General features: G+C 33.2%; 2 protein-coding genes across 2 annotated transcripts; both read left to right on the top strand.

Moving 5' to 3' along the window:
- Positions 1 to 654: 654 nt before the first annotated feature.
- Positions 655 to 1,812, top strand: LOC141704121 (F-box protein At3g07870-like). Its single transcript, XM_074507436.1, has one exon. The coding sequence runs from the start codon at positions 655 to 657 to the stop codon at positions 1,810 to 1,812; it is 1,158 nt and encodes a 385-aa protein (XP_074363537.1).
- Positions 1,813 to 10,331: 8,519 nt separating this feature from the next.
- Positions 10,332 to 11,489, top strand: LOC141704120 (F-box protein At3g07870-like). The gene has a single exon (XM_074507435.1). The coding sequence runs from the start codon at positions 10,332 to 10,334 to the stop codon at positions 11,487 to 11,489; it is 1,158 nt and encodes a 385-aa protein (XP_074363536.1).
- The last annotated feature ends 4,707 nt before the right edge of the window (positions 11,490 to 16,196 follow it).

The following is a 16,196-nucleotide window of genomic DNA, read 5'->3' as shown; positions in this document are numbered from 1 at the left end:
TAATTTGGCATCGGTCAAAATAGATTGGATTCCAAATCAAGCCATTTAATCTATTAAATTTTTAATACATTGGGACTTAGTATGTTAATTGTTAATAAATTTAAGTCAAGACATGATTTTCTTTAGAAATATAATCATGTCACAATTTATATGTATATATGACTAAATATAGAAAAAGAAGGCAGAGAAAGATAATGAACACAAGAGTACAGTTAACTGTGTGCATTGTCTATACTACTACAGAGCAAGATAATGAACACAAGAATACAGTGAACTGTGTGTATTGTCTATACTACCACTTCTGCTGCATTTTCTGTTGTGCTTTGTTATAAAAGAAGGAAGAGTAAGTCTCTTTATATAAAAAAACATAGCTTCTCTTTAAAGCTTGCTTTTGTCACTTGGTGGCTCCTCTTGCTACATTAATTATGATGTCACCATTGTGATATGATCTCACTTGTGTCATATCCTAGCTAATATTTAACAAATCATGATATATGAATTTTTTTATTTTGGAAATTTGAATGAAGATAGAGGTGCATTTGCATAATGATTCTTTGTTTTGTTTGAGATTTATAAAATTAGTCAATGATATATTTCTTCACTGAAAAGAATTATTTTATTTGATGCAAGGTGTGCAGTGACAAATTCTCCACTATGGACTTACCAGAAGAATTGATTGCTGAAATTATATCAAGAACTCCTGTGAGGACAATAGTGTCATGCAAAAGCGTGTGCAAAAGATGGTGTAATATAGTTTCAGAACCATTTTTTTCGCGTCTGCATCTCTCTATATCATCTAAAATGCTTTTACTTCATCAAGGAGACGCCGAGGACGTAGATGATGACAATGATGGTGACCTTGCAGTGGTTGAACTAGATGACCAACATCACCAACATGATATTCATCACGAGCCTATGATGAGATTTTCCCCGGGACTTGCCTTGGGAGACTATGTGGGGTTAATTGGATCAGTTAATGGGTTAATATGCTTAGAAGATAGTTATGATGATTCAGCATATGTATGCAATCCAATTACACAAGAGTACATACGCCTTCAAGATTCCGAGTACACCAGAGTATCATATTTAAAGGGATATTATGGCTTTGGACTTGTTGAATCGAACCAACAGTACAAGATTGTACGTTTTTATAAGGGTAGATTTCCTTCAACTGAATATGACCTAGGGAGCGAGGTTTATACGCTTGGAACCGGCATGTGGAGAGATCTAGGACATGTCCCCTTCCATCTGAATGAACATGATAGGGGTCACTATGTCAGTGGCCGCCTCCATTGGTTAGCTGGTGAACTAATATGTGCTTTCGATTTGGATAGAGAATTATTTCGTCCAATGGAAGCTCCTCCACGGGCTCCTGGGAATACAGATCATTTTAGCATCTTGGGAGTCCATAATCATTTTAGGAACTTGGGAGTACTTAAAGGTTGCTTGTGTATATGTGATATAACACTATACTCTGAACTTTCTATTTGGGTGAAGAGAGATTATGGCGTGGAAGATAGTTGGAGTAAAAAACTCATCATCACTCCTAATCCTCCGTTACATGAAGGTATAAATACCGACATGGTTCGGCTTCTTAAAGTTCTCAAAGATGGGAACATCTTAATGTATTGTGACCAACTTCAATTGTTCACTTATCATCCTCAACATAAAACATTGCGACATCACATTTTCCCGGAGGGTGAGTTTCTCACATTTGGTGCGATGACTTATGTCCCCGGTTTTATCAGTCTAGAGAGGAGTTTCACCTTGGAGGGTGTCAAAAGATGGGAGTCTCCTCAAGTAGAAGACTGACTTATAACCGAATAGAGCAAAACAGGATCGAAAATAGGGCCGAGTCTAAGTTGTTGAACATTGCTTATTTTACTGCAAAAATACAAGGTTTTTATAACTAGTTCCATTTCAAGAACACGTTATGTTTAAAGCTTTTCTAGTTGTTTATCTAATATTTGTATGTACTCCTAATTTCAAAATTTAATAATTACTGTAGGCTGCGAGATAACTTTAGCATTTAGTGCTTGACATTTTTATAACATTTACATATCATATAAATGATTTTTATGTTGTATGCTTGTAAATTGCTCTTGGTTGATTCTGTTTTTCATGATTCATAGTATTATTTCCCTTTCATCTTGATGAGTGTAGTTTATTTTATTTATTCAGCTTTGGCCTAGCTTTGTTGGGCTTTGGTTTTAGGTCAAATTTGGTGGTCATACTTTAAATTTTTCATTTAGGAAGGCCTTGTTATAACTTCTGTTGTTAGCTAAGTTGCAGTTTGAATTATACAGCTGGTTTTACATTTGTAATCCTATCTTACATTATGTTACTTGTATAAGTTATCCACACGGAAGAACTGTAAGATTTAGAGGCATATTTCTTTTAGAGTGGCTTTTCATTTGTAGATGTTAGTATTTCCCTAAAATTGAGTGTTAAACCAAAGCGAGTTGGGTTAAGAAGTAAGTTTAAAGTCAAATGACAAAAATGCATAAGTTCATTCGGGGTTATGTATGTGAAAGTGAAAGAAAATCACAAAAACCAGTTTAATTAAACCTTAAAACTGTGTCTGATAACATATACTATAAGTGCTCTCGCTGCTCTGTCTGCGCTAGAAGCTCAAAGTTGTTCATCGGATTTAAATGTATCCTGAAAGCTTTAAAGCTGTTTAGGGCTACTCTGGTTTATCTTGATTTTCAACTTGTTTCTCGATATCTTGATTTTAATAGTTAGGAATTATGATGTAGTATGTGTCTATGACAATCTTCATTGCTTAGTTTATGATCCAAAGGCCATTATGGAAGTTTGTGTACTTTCAGTTCGAAGAAAGTTGCTGTTCAATTAACTGCCTATGTTCCTGGAGTTTGTGGGAAACTCTAACAAAGTAGGTGCTGTTGTATATGTGAACTTCTTTGACTCAGCCATTATGATTAAAGAAATGGTCGTTTGAGTATCACATTACAAGTTCGCCCTGTGGGGAATTAATATGCTACAGTGATTTTTTCCCCTCCAGTAATCATCCTCAAATTAAGACACTGCAAAAACTTGACAATTTCATAAGCCTCGTTGTAGTTTGTAATTGATGCAAATGTTCAAATTCCAAGTTTATCGGGCTCGAGTTTGTATATGGTGGTATACTTTTAGAGGTCACACAGCCTAAACGTGAGGCTGCCTGGGGTGTCACATGGGATTAAAACATAGTTTACTATTTTATCTAAATTATTTTAATCTAAAAAAACACTACAAATTAGCGATATTTTTGTAAATTTGAACCTAACTCCTTTTTTATTATATCATTTTATTGTAAGAAAAAATTTATGAACACGACGATGCTATTTACAACTATGACATACTTGAATTTAGCAAACGAACGGATCTGAGCCGTCCAGATCAAGTTTAGCTTAATTTTCTTTTTTTAGATGAGCTGAATTTAATAAACTAACGGAAAGTGATGTTCAAGATCGGCTCTTTATTATATGAATTCGAGCCAAATTTGAACAAACTCGAGTTGTCCCCTAATATTTCACATGTATTTTTTACTCGACCGAATTTAAAATATAATTTTTAGTTTTACAAATTGCATCAAGATCAAATACTAGTTTTTATTTTATAATGATATATATACAAACACTCTACCCATAATTCCTAATCTAAATCATTTATTTTTCAAGTTGAGTTTTAAGAACATAAACAATTTTATTTTAAATTTTGAGTTCTTAATTTTAGAAATCATACATTACTTATTTTTTTAAAAAAAAATTCAATAATATACGGCATTTACACATATAATCGAAATTGAACAAACGTATGATCATATCGTTATTGAATCTTTCGTTCTTTGATAGGCAACCAAGTAATTTTTTAAAGAGATATGTACATGTTGTAATATTTCAGTTGTTGTTTTGAGCAATCAACCATAGATGCATCATCATAAAACCTTTATCACTTAATCAATATCATGAAATTTCTGCAAAATTGTAATCCCAGACATATGACCAACAAGAAATAAAAACCAAACTCTCACAATTAAGGAGAAACTAAACAAACCCAAATAAATTGGTAACCAAGGAAAAATGGAAACTAAATCAAGAAAAACAAGATTGAGGCTATTTTGAGATGGCTACTCAATAGAGAGCGAAAGAGAGTTTGTACGTTATATTTTAAAATGTCCATGTCGAAATGTTATTATGTTTAGATATTTTGCTTAAGTTTAATTTTTATAAATCACAAGTTATTTAATGATTTTATAAAAATATTAAAAATTGGAGATGAGTTGGTAACAATATTGGATAGTTTCATTATGAAAAAACTAAGTGTTTAATTTAGAAATACAAGCAAATTTTCTAAAATATTTAAAAAAAATTATTAAATTATGAGAAAAATGTAATAATAACAATATTTAAGTGATCAATAATAATTTATTATTTATAATATATATGAACTTTATATGAGTCGAGTTCGAGTCAAGTCTGAGTCGATTACGAGCTAAACAAGCCGAGTCAGAATCCAGCAAACAAAAAGCTCGGCTCAATTATTCATTCGAATTCATTTTCATATTCTTGATCGCCCTCGTTTAGAATACTGAACCGAATCGAGTTTACGTAAACATGTCAATCCTGAATTTCGTTTACGAACATCTCTTCTCATTTACAGTCCTACTATTAATTGTAATATTCATCTCACTTGATTATTTACTTATTATTTAGTAAGTTAATCAAATATATTAAAAACAATATTTGTCCAGTTTTAATTTGTATTTAATCATTAAAATATAGAAATTTCTAACCGGTCTTGTAAAAATTGGAAATTGGACTTTATCAGTAGCGGGACCGTCTAGTTAGGGCTGTAATTCGGGCCGAGCGAGCCGAGTTTCGAGCAGGGCGTAATTCGAGCCGAGATTAATCGAGTCGAGTCGAGCCGGCTCGTTTAGTTAAACGAGCCTAAACCTCTGTCCGAACTCGACTCGTTTAATTTTACGAGTCGAGTCGAGCCGGCTCATTTAGCTAAACGAGCCGGTTTTTACGAGTCGGGCGAGCCGGCTCGTTTAATTTTACACTTAATCGAGCCTAAATCTCTACCCGAACTCGTCTTGTTTAATTTCACGAGTCGAGCCGAGCCGGCTCGAGTAATTAAACGAGCCGGAACCTCTACCCGAGCTCGGCTCGTTTAACTAAACGAGCCGAGTCAAGCCCACTTAAACGAGTTCGAGCCGGGCGAACTCGCGAGCCGCCCGACTTGAATTACAGCCACACGTCTAGTGATTAATCGGCTAATCAGGGATTGATCAAAATGATTAACTGAGTCATTAATTAGAACTAATTTAATATTAGTTTTAGATATAAATATTAATATATGTAATTGTGTATTTATTTTGATTATACATATACAATTTTTATTATTTATATTTATATAAAAAATTTTAAATATGTCCCACTATTAAAGTAAATATAATTTTTGAGATGTAACTTATGAACTGAGATCAATTTAAGATGAAAAATTAAGAAAGTTTAAATAGTAATTATGTGTTTAAGAGAATAATATATATTTTTTAATTTTTTATCATTTATACTTTTAATTTTTTGATTTATATTTTTTTATATTTTTTACCAATGAGTCTGATTTTTGACCAACTAACCTGATTTTTCACGTATTAACCGGATTCATACTTTTAATTTTTTATTTATATATATATATATATATTTTAATTTTTTACCAGTGAATCCAATTGTTTACCAATTAACCCAATTTTTAATCGACTGATTTCAATTTTTTTCGATGACTGATTTTTGTAAAACACGATTTTTAACTCGATTTTCACCTAGTCATTTCATTTTTCACCTAGTCATTTCATTTTTCACCGAAGAGTTATTAATCCCAACTTTTTGAAAGTCGGTCTTAACTTGGGTAAAATAGTATTCTAAAATTCCTTTATTCAATCGATTAATCTCCTACAAAGTACTCGACCGATTATATTTTTTGAAATTTGATTAATCCTTACGAATTTTCCTTTATTGGAGTATATATATTTTATTTATTAAAATGAAATACTATATTAATTTAAATATGAATATTTATAGAAATTATGATATAATAAATATATATTTGTTAATAAATAACTAATATATTAAATATAATTTAATATTATAATAGATTTGATTTTTACTCCGATTAACAATTTCGATTAGTCCTCGACTTTCAACTAATCCCAAATCGGTAGTTAGACCGATCTTCCCCGATCTCCGATTTTTACAACAGAAGGTAAAATGGTTCTTTAATAACTCAAAAGTTATAACACTAATTATTGACGATTTTTCAGAAGATTCTAAGCAATCTGTTTACCAAGTACAATATAAGTTTTATTTTTGTGAAATGAATTGTATCTCTATCTTATGAACCAAATATTTGTTCTTTAGACAATTTAATATTAATTAATATAATTTGGTAATTATCTTATAATTAGCCTTTTAATATAGTTTATTTAATATTACTTAATTATCGATAAAAATTAATTTACAAATTAAAAGTAAATATATGTTATTAAACTTAATTTAATATTACTAAATATAATCTAAATACATGTCATAAATTTGTTACTGTTAAAATGTGATTTTTTAATTTAAAGTACATAAACGTTGTGATGGAGAGTAACATATACGATCATTAAATCAATAAATTTTTTTCGTAGGTAACCCGCAGCCGTTATCCTTCGGGCTTCTGGTGCGCACTGGTTAACCCTACGGGCTCACGCAATAGCGTTGAACCAAGGTAAACCGTATTTAAGCAAGAGGCTCCGACTCAGGAGGCATAATCATAAATTCTCCTCCCGGAGTATTATTTATTTTTAAAATAATACTACAGATGATAAAGTTTACACAGAATAGAAGTCAATTCGTGTTAATAGTTTACTTTGTAGTTAGTAGTTTTTCAAAATAAAAGTTAATATATGTTATTTTACTTAATTTATCGTAACTTAATAAATTTTTAATATAATTTATAAATAAATAAAGTTTACAGAAAAATAAGTCGATTCGTGTTAGTAGTTTTTAGTTTTTCTAAAATTAAAAATAAATATAAGTTATTTTACTTAATTTAACATAACTTAATAAATATTTAATATAATTTAAAAATCGTTTAAAAAATATTTTTATTTTATAAATTAAAAAGACGATTGGATGAATACTAACTTAAAACAAAATAAAATTTACAAAGAACAAAAGTCGACTTGTGTTAAAAACAAAGTTGATAGAGAATAAAAGTCAACTTATGTCATGTAAGTACCAAAATTTGGTACTTGGGTACTTTTAGCACCAAATTATACATAGTTTCGCTTATTAATAAAGAGTATAGATGCTTAGGTTTTTTTAATATTAGTGGGTAAATTATTATGTTTACGAAAGATCTTGCCTTTTTCGTACTCATTTACAAATGAACCAATATGACTCCTTTTTTACACAGTTGCAAGATAACAAAGTATTTTCTTAATCTGATTTTGTCAATGATATGAATCGTGCAATAAGACTAATTGATTATAGGACTCCTCAGTTATTTACAAAGTAGGTGAGAAAATAGTTAAAGAACAATATCACAATGAGGGTTGTGTGGTCTTTTTTTTTGCCAAATTTAAAGCAGATTTCATTAATAACTTGAAAGAGATTCAATCGGGACAAACCCCCAACTGATCATGCAACCAGGTTGAAAAACAAATAGAGCTAAATAATTAGCTGTTTTGTTTCCGGATTGCTTAACAAACTGAATACACATATTCTGAAAATTAAAAATGAAGGTAATGATTTCCCGGACAATCCAGCACGCATCTCCCCCGAAAACAGTAGTTTCACAATTGACCCTCACATTAATTCGATTGATATTGCAACGTTCAGAGGACTCAGTTGCAACAACTGAGTTTAGAGGCCTCATGTTATGAACAAATATTTTTTGTGAGAGGTGAGCACATGTGATTTTCACCACCGTTCCAAACGCACCCCAGCTATCTACCTGTCGGACACCAGCTATAGACCTGCCGAAAGTGTTGTTGATGCGAGATATCCAGATCTCCCAATACACCATCCAATTTATTTTCAACACAACCACCACATCGCACAAAGCGAGACACATCGCATAAAGCGAGACAATCAAACACACAAATAATAACTTAAACAGAATAATACGAAAACAACCCAAAATTCAAAAATCTCGGAATAACACCAAATTGTAATATGTTGTTAGACCGCAGATTTTGAATCCAAAAACTGAATTTTATTATAAAATCCAGACTCTTACCTTAGTAGATCTTAAAACTAAAGTGAAGAACTTTAATGGATTTTTCGAGTTTTGTAAAATAAATCTCGATTTTATTAAAGAAAAAGTAAATAAAAGGAGAAGATGTAGATGAATATGGAGATAGAGATGGGTATAAAGGGTGAAGAAGAAGGTAGGGCGGCTAGGGTTTGATGAAGTTAGGGCGGCCGACTCTCATGGGCTGTGTGGTCTGAATTTTAAGCATATGTTCAAAATATTTTTAAACTTACGAAAGTGATGTATATATGTTTAGATTTTAAAAATCTATTTAAAATTTAGGGTTATGCAGCAGAATTCACATGATTATGAGATTCTATTTTAAGGATTGGTTCTAATTTGTGCCCACATGTATATGATTATGTATATATGTTAATTAATTTTGTTCCCACATTGCAAGTGTTCTTAAGAGTCATTGTTAGTACTCCTTTCGGGACAAGGCACCACAATGGATGACAAGGAAAATTTAAGAAAAGGTGAAATTTACAACAGGGTATTACCCGAAGAAACGTGCTTTAAAATGTAGAAGTATACGCTCCTTAAATATTGATTCAAAATCCGAACTTACATTTTATATCATTTAATGATAAGAGTAGATAATAAGTATGTTAGATTTTGGAAATTGTGAGAAATTAAAGATAAAGTACCATTTTTATTTTTTTATAACCGTACTATCGACGATATTATAAATTGGGATCGTTTTCACGAGGATGTTGAAGTAGTTGTTTTCTTATATTTTTCGATTAGAAAATAATTAATGACTTGAACTTCAGACCAATAATATTATAGGCCTACACGAAACGCGGTCCTTTTACTAACTTGTAATTCGGACCAAAAATATTATAGCCCATACGATACGCCGCCTATTTCCTAGTATAGAGTACTTTACTGACTTGATATCCCAATGCCATGTAGCAAACATAGAAATGAATTGTTATACATAACCGTGTAAAAAAATTCCAACGCATGTGCTTCTGAGTTCCTTTGGCTCGAAATCTACTCACCGTTTGTGCTTCCAAATTTCTACTGTGCACGAAACCGTAGCCTTGCCTCTTCTTTCTACTCCAAGCCCTTGTAAGAGGTATTTTCTGAATTATATACTTTATTTTTTCATATCTTACTATTAAATTTCGTGATTCTATTAATTAACAAACTTTTCAATGATTACTAAGTGAAGAATTAATAATTTGAAATTTTCAGAGCTAGATATATAAAAGAATTTCTCGATTACTCAGTTCATGTATGTGTTAATACACCCCCCTTGGGATTCCACTTGTATGTTGGATTGAAGAGCGCATCACTAGAGCTCATCACAGGGGAAATATTCCCATTAGAATCAGGATGAAAGTTTTAAGAATAAAAGGGTTTTATTAATTTGGCCTCGGTCAAAACAGATTGGATTCCAAATCAAGCCATTTAATCTATTAAATTTTTAATACATTGGGACTTAGTATGTTAATTGTTAATAAATTTAAGTCAAGACATGATTTTCTTTAGAAATATAATCATGTCACAATTTATATGTATATATGACTAAATATAGAAAAAGAAGGAGAGAAAGATAATGAACACAAGAGTACAGTTAACTGTGTGCATTGCTATACTACTACAGAGCAAGATAATGAACACAAGAATACAGTGAACTGTGTGTATTGTCTATACTACCACTTCTGCTGCATTTTCTGTTGTGCTTTGTTATACAAGAAGGAAGAGTAAGTCTCTTTATATAAAAAAACATAGCTTCTCTTTAAAGCTTGCTTTTGTCACTTGGTGGCTCATCTTGCTACATTAATTATGATGTCACCATTGTGACATGATCTCACTTGTGTCATATCCTAGCTAATATTTAACAAATCATGATATATGAATTTTTTTTATTTTGGAAATTTGAATGAAGATAGAGGTGCATTTGCATAATGATTCTTTGTTTTGTTTGAGATTTATAAAATTAGTCAATGATATATTTCTTCACTGAAAAGAATTATTTTATTTGATGCAAGGTGTGCAGTGACAAATTCTCCACTATGGACTTACTAGAAGAATTGATTGCTGAAATTATATCAAGAACTCCTGTGAGGACAATAGTGTCATGCAAAAGCGTGTGCAAAAGATGGTGTAATATAGTTTCAGAACCATTTTTTTCGCGTCTGCATCTCTCTATATCATCTAAAATGCTTTTACTTCATCAAGGAGACGCCGAGGACGTAGATGATGACAATGATGGTGACCTTGCAGTGGTTGAACTAGATGACCAACATCACCAACATGATATTCATCACGAGCCTATGATGAGATTTTCCCCGGGACTTGCCTTGGGAGACTATGTGGGGTTAATTGGATCAGTTAATGGGTTAATATGCTTAGAAGATAGTTATGATGATTCAGCATATGTATGCAATCCAATTACACAAGAGTACATACGCCTTCAAGATTCCGAGTACACCAGAGTATCATATTTAAAGGGATATTATGGCTTTAGACTTGTTGAATCGAACCAACAGTACAAGATTGTACGTTTTTATAAGGGTAGATTTCCTTCAACTGAATATGACCTAGGGAGCGAGGTTTATACGCTTGGAACCGGCATGTGGAGAGATCTAGGACATGTCCCCTTCCATCTGAATGAACATGATAGGGGTCACTATGTCAGTGGCCGCCTCCATTGGTTAGCTGGTGAACTAATATGTGTTTTCGATTTGGATAGAGAATTATTTCGTTCAATGGAAGCTCCTCCACGGGCTCCTGGGAATACAGATCATTTTAGCATCTTGAGAGTCCATAATCATTTTAGGAACTTGGGAGTACTTAAAGGTTGCTTGTGTATATGTGATATAACACTATACTCTGAACTTTTTATTTGGGTGAAGAGAGATTATGGCGTGGAAGATAGTTGGAGTAAAAAACTCATCATCACTCCTAATCCTCCGTTACATGAAGGTATAAATACCGACATGGTTCGGCTTCTTAAAGTTCTCAAAGATGGGAACATCTTAATGTATTGTGACCAACTTCAATTGTTCACTTATCATCCTCAACATAAAACATTGCGACATCATATTTTCCCGGAGGGTGAGTTTCTCACATTTGGTGCGATGACTTATGTCCCCGGTTTTATCAGTCTAGAGAGGAGTTTCACCTTGGAGGGTGTCAAAAGATGGGAGTCTCCTCAAGTAGAAGACTGACTTATAACCGAATAGAGCAAAACAGGATCGAAAATAGGGCCGAGTCCGAGCAGTCTCCCGAGTACTAAGGCCGAGTAATCTAAGTTGTTGAACATTGCTTATTTTACTGCAAAAATACAAGGTTTTTATAACTAGTTCCATTTCAAGAACACGTTATTTTTTAAGCTTTTCTAGTTGTTTATCTAATATTTGTATGTACTCCTAATTTCAAAATTTAATAATTACTGTTGGCTGTGAGATAACTTTAGCATTTAGTGCTTGACATTTTTATAACATTTACATATCATATAAATGATTTTTATGTTGTATGCTTGTAAATTGCTCTTGGTTGATTCTGTTTTTCATGATTCATAGTATTATTTCCCTTTCATCTTGATGAGTGTAGTTTATTTTATTTATTCAGCTTTGGCCTAGCTTTGTTGGGCTTTGGTTTTAGGTCAAATTTGGTGGTCATACTTTAAATTTTTCATTTAGGAAGGCCTTGTTATAACTTCTGTTGTTAGCTAAGTTGCAGTTTGAATTATACAGCTGGTTTTACATTTGTAATCCTATCTTACATTATGTTACTTGTATAAGTTATCCACACCGAAGAACTGTAAGATTTAGAGGCATATTTCTTTTAGAGTGGCTTTTCATTTGTAGATGTTAGTATTTCCCTAAAATTGAGTGTTAAACCAAAGCGAGTTGGGTTAAGAAGTAAGTTTAAAGTCAAATGACAAAAATGCATAAGTTCATTCGGGGTTATGTATGTGAAAGTGAAAGAAAATCACAAAAACCAGTTTAATTAAACCTTAAAACTGTGTCTGATTGTTAATCTACGAGTTTATGATGATATTCAGATTGCAACATAACAGCAGTTTAGAGTCCAGAGATTGCAGTGTTTCAGATTTTCCAGGTGGCTATTTCTCAGGATTAGGTTTGTTAGGGTTTTATGTATATCTTGTTTATCTGGATAAACCTTATCTCAAACAAACTCACCACTTTATCTTATAAATCAAGTTTAAAATCTCTCAAGCCTTATCTTTACTTGATTTATCTTTTTCAACGTACTAACAGATCTGTTTAAAAGCTTCATTCAAATATTTTCAAACAAACTTATCTTCCAATCTTATCTTGTGTTTGAAAATAAATCTGTTAGAACTTTGCTTATAAATACAACTCTTCATTTCAGATTTGTAGCTAACACTTTCACGAGAATCCTTCATCATCTGAAATCATTTTCTTGTTTCATACCCGAGATATTCATATCCAGAAAAACAAGAAACTTAGTTTGAGTTGTAATCAATTTGTTTATTCTTGTAACTGAATAGTGTATTCATATCAACTTTGTGCCGGGTTGTGGCAAGCTTGATTTCAAAGTATAGCAAGGTAGCTAGAAGGCTAAGGAATAGCAGTGGGCTAGGTAGCAAGGTAGCTTGGGAAAGGGTTTCTTTCAGGTGCTATATTGGTAATCAAGGAAAAGATTGTAAGTTCTTTTATTAAAGTTGATATAATACATTCTCTATGCTAGTTGGCATGGGGACTTGGATGTAGGCCATAGACTAGGTGTAGGGGCCGAACCAAGTGAAAACTTCTGGTGTTTTTTCTTTTCAGTTCTCAGCATTCTGCATTTTATTTCCGTTATTTATTTTCTGCAGTGTAATTGAGACTGTCCCATACCCTGTCTCATTTGTAAAGGGACTGTCCCATTTGCATAAGAGACTGTCTCATTTGCCTTGACAGTTAGAATATTATTTTATCTATCGAGCCATCGAATTTCATTTGGTATCAGAGCAGGTGCATTTAATTCTCTTTTTAGTGTTTATTTTGCTAGCGATCCATGGCTCAACCAGATAGGTATTCAAACAATTATCCACCACTGCTTCATGGTGCTGAAAACTACAATGACTGGAAGTTTCGAATGAAAATCTTTCTCCAGCGTGATGCATTTGAATGGGATGCTGTAGAAAATGGTTTCACAATTCCTATGAAAGAAGGAAAGCCAAAATCTCTCAAGGATCTCTCTCCCGAAGAAGTGAACGCAATGAATTCCAATGCTAAAGCTATGAACTCACTTCTCAATGGCATGGTAGCTACAGAATTAAGAAAAGTTTCAGCATGTACTACTGCCAAGCAGATTTGGGATACGATCAAAGTCAGCCACGAAGGCACGTCTAAGGTACGTGAAGTAAAATTAAGTATGCTAATGAGTGACTATGAAGGTTTCAGGTTGGAAAGAGATGAAAGCGTGCGAGATGCTCAAGGGAGGTTTCTGACATTGATGAATTCCATCTCACTTCTGGAAAGGATCATTCCTCAATCTGAGATAAATAGGAAAATCCTCAGAGCAATGCCAAAGAAGTTTGCTCCAAAGGTTACCATTCTGCAGGATTCAACACTGCTTTCGACTATGGATACTCTAACACTGTTCAGTGAATTGGAGGAATTCGAAAATCAGCTACGTAGATATGATGAAGAAGATGAAGCTCCTCGTAAGAAAACTCTTGCACTTAATGCAGATGCAGATGAGTCTCCTGACGATTCTGATGAAGATATTGCTCTTCTAACAAAGAAGTTTCATAAATTTCTTGCCAAACGGAATGCCTCCAAATGACCTGTGAAATCGCAGTTTATGAAGAAGGACTTCAAATCTAATCCGAGCAAGGAGGTTAAAGTGAATCAAAGCAAAGATACTTGCTTTGAGTGTGGAAAGAAAGGGCACTTCAAAAGGACTGTTACAAGCTGAAGAACAAAAAGAAGGCATTAATTACTTGGAGTGATGATGAATCTGACGTGGAGATCGATTCAGACGATGAAGTTGCTCAACTTTGCTTTGCTGGACTAGAGGACAACTCCAGTGACAATGATGAGGTACAGAATATTAAGTATAATTCAAATATATCTTCATCTATGTTGAATTTGCAGGTCCAGGTTAAAAAGTTAAAAGAAAAGAATGCTTATTTAAAACAAGCATTAAGTGAAGTTCTTAGTGAAATGGATGACCCCATGAAGGAAGAAGCTTTAGTTGCTGAGAACAAATCATTGCTTGAAAGGGTTTCAAAACTTACTGAAGAAAATCTATATCTCAAAAATGAGATTGAGATGAAAGATGTATGTCTTGAAGCCTTGAAGAAAGAGTCAATATCTGTTGATTCAGAAACCGTTAAAGAAGACAGTGTTCCTGATCCCCTGGTTCCTGAATTAAAGCAGAAAGTCGAACAGCTTGAAAAGGATTTAGCTAAATGTTTTCATGGAGAAGGAACTTTGAATGCTCTTCTTGGTGAACAAAAATCTTCTCTTGATAAAGGAGGTTTAGGATGTGAGTCAATCAAGAAACGTGCATTTCAAGGCGGTTACAAGCGAACTCCTATGAAGTATAAGATGCCTTATGAGAAATGTCGAGATTGTGGGAAAGCTGGCCACCCTACATCTGAATCTAGATTATGTGGTATCAAGGGCCACTCTTCTAACTCATCTTATAAATCGTCTGCTAGATATAAATCTGCTAATACTTCTGTTAATATCGTTCAGATGTGGATTAAGAAATCAGATAGACATTTATATAAGATTTGTGATACTAACCAACCAGGACCCAAGGTTAAGTGGGTACCTAAGACATAAAGCAATTCTTGCAGGTTTGTTTGAAGGTCCATGTTCCGCGAAATAAATGGATCATCGACAGTGGCTGTTCACGTCACATGACGGGTGATAAATCCAAGTTTTTATCTCTAGTTGCCAAGGAAGGTGGCTTAGTTACTCTTGGAGATTCAAACACCGTCAGAATTATTGGAAAAGGCACTATTGGTAATGACAGGTTTGCCATTTCTAATGTTCGTTTAGTTGATGGTTTGAAATATAATCTTATTAGTGTAAGTCAACTTACTGATGCTGGTCATAAGGTTAAGTTCGATAAAGATGTATGCTATATTGGTACTCATACTAACGAGTTTGCTTTAGTGGCCAAAAGAAAAGGAAATATTTTCGTATTAGATTTTGATGAACAGCAGGAGGAAATTTGTCTTGCTACTGTTCAAGATCAACAGTATCTTTGGCATCGACGTCTTGGCCATGTTCACATGGATCTTCTTCGGAAGATATCTTCTCATGATCTGGTTCGAGGTCTACCAAAGCTGAAGTACAAGAAAATAGAACCTTGTTCAGCTTGCCAACTTGGAAAACAGGTGAAAACTTCCTTTACTGCTAAGAATAAAGTATCAACTTCTGTTCCTTTGCAGCTCCTTCATCTAGATCTTTTTGGTCCAGAAAGGTATGTAAGCCTAGGAGGTAAGAATTATGCTTTTGTTATAGTTGATGATTATTCTCGTTTCACTTGGGTATTATTTTTACGAACTAAGGATGAAGCTTTTGTTGAGTTTAAGGATCTTATTACTAACCTTGAGACTAAGTATTCATTTAAGCTCAAGACTATTCGTAGTGATCATGGAGGTGAATTCGAGAAGGATTTCATAACCTTCTGTAAATCAAGAGGAATCACTCATGAATTCTCAGCTCCTCGAACTCCTCAGCAGAACGGAGTAGTAGAACGCAAGAACAGGACTCTACAGGAAACTGCCAGAACTCTACTGCATGAGAGTAAGCTTCCAAGAAAATTTTGGGCTGAAGCGGTACACACTTCCTGTTATGTTTTAAATAGAGTACTTATCCGTCCTATTTTGCTTAAAACTCCGTATGAATTGCTTAAGAAAAGGACTCCTAACATTAGTTATT

The sequence above is a fragment of the Apium graveolens genome, unplaced genomic scaffold (assembly GCF_009905375.1).
Source record: "Apium graveolens cultivar Ventura unplaced genomic scaffold, ASM990537v1 ctg7433, whole genome shotgun sequence".
NCBI lineage: Eukaryota > Viridiplantae > Streptophyta > Magnoliopsida > Apiales > Apiaceae > Apium > Apium graveolens.
Note: the sequence above shows the minus strand (reverse complement) of the source record. Positions and strands in the feature narration are given on the sequence as shown.

Coding starts and splice junctions, on each gene's coding strand:
- LOC141704121 (XM_074507436.1), top strand. CDS start 655: ATGGACTTACCAGAAGAATTGATTGCTGAAATTATATCAAGAACTCCT.
- LOC141704120 (XM_074507435.1), top strand. CDS start 10,332: ATGGACTTACTAGAAGAATTGATTGCTGAAATTATATCAAGAACTCCT.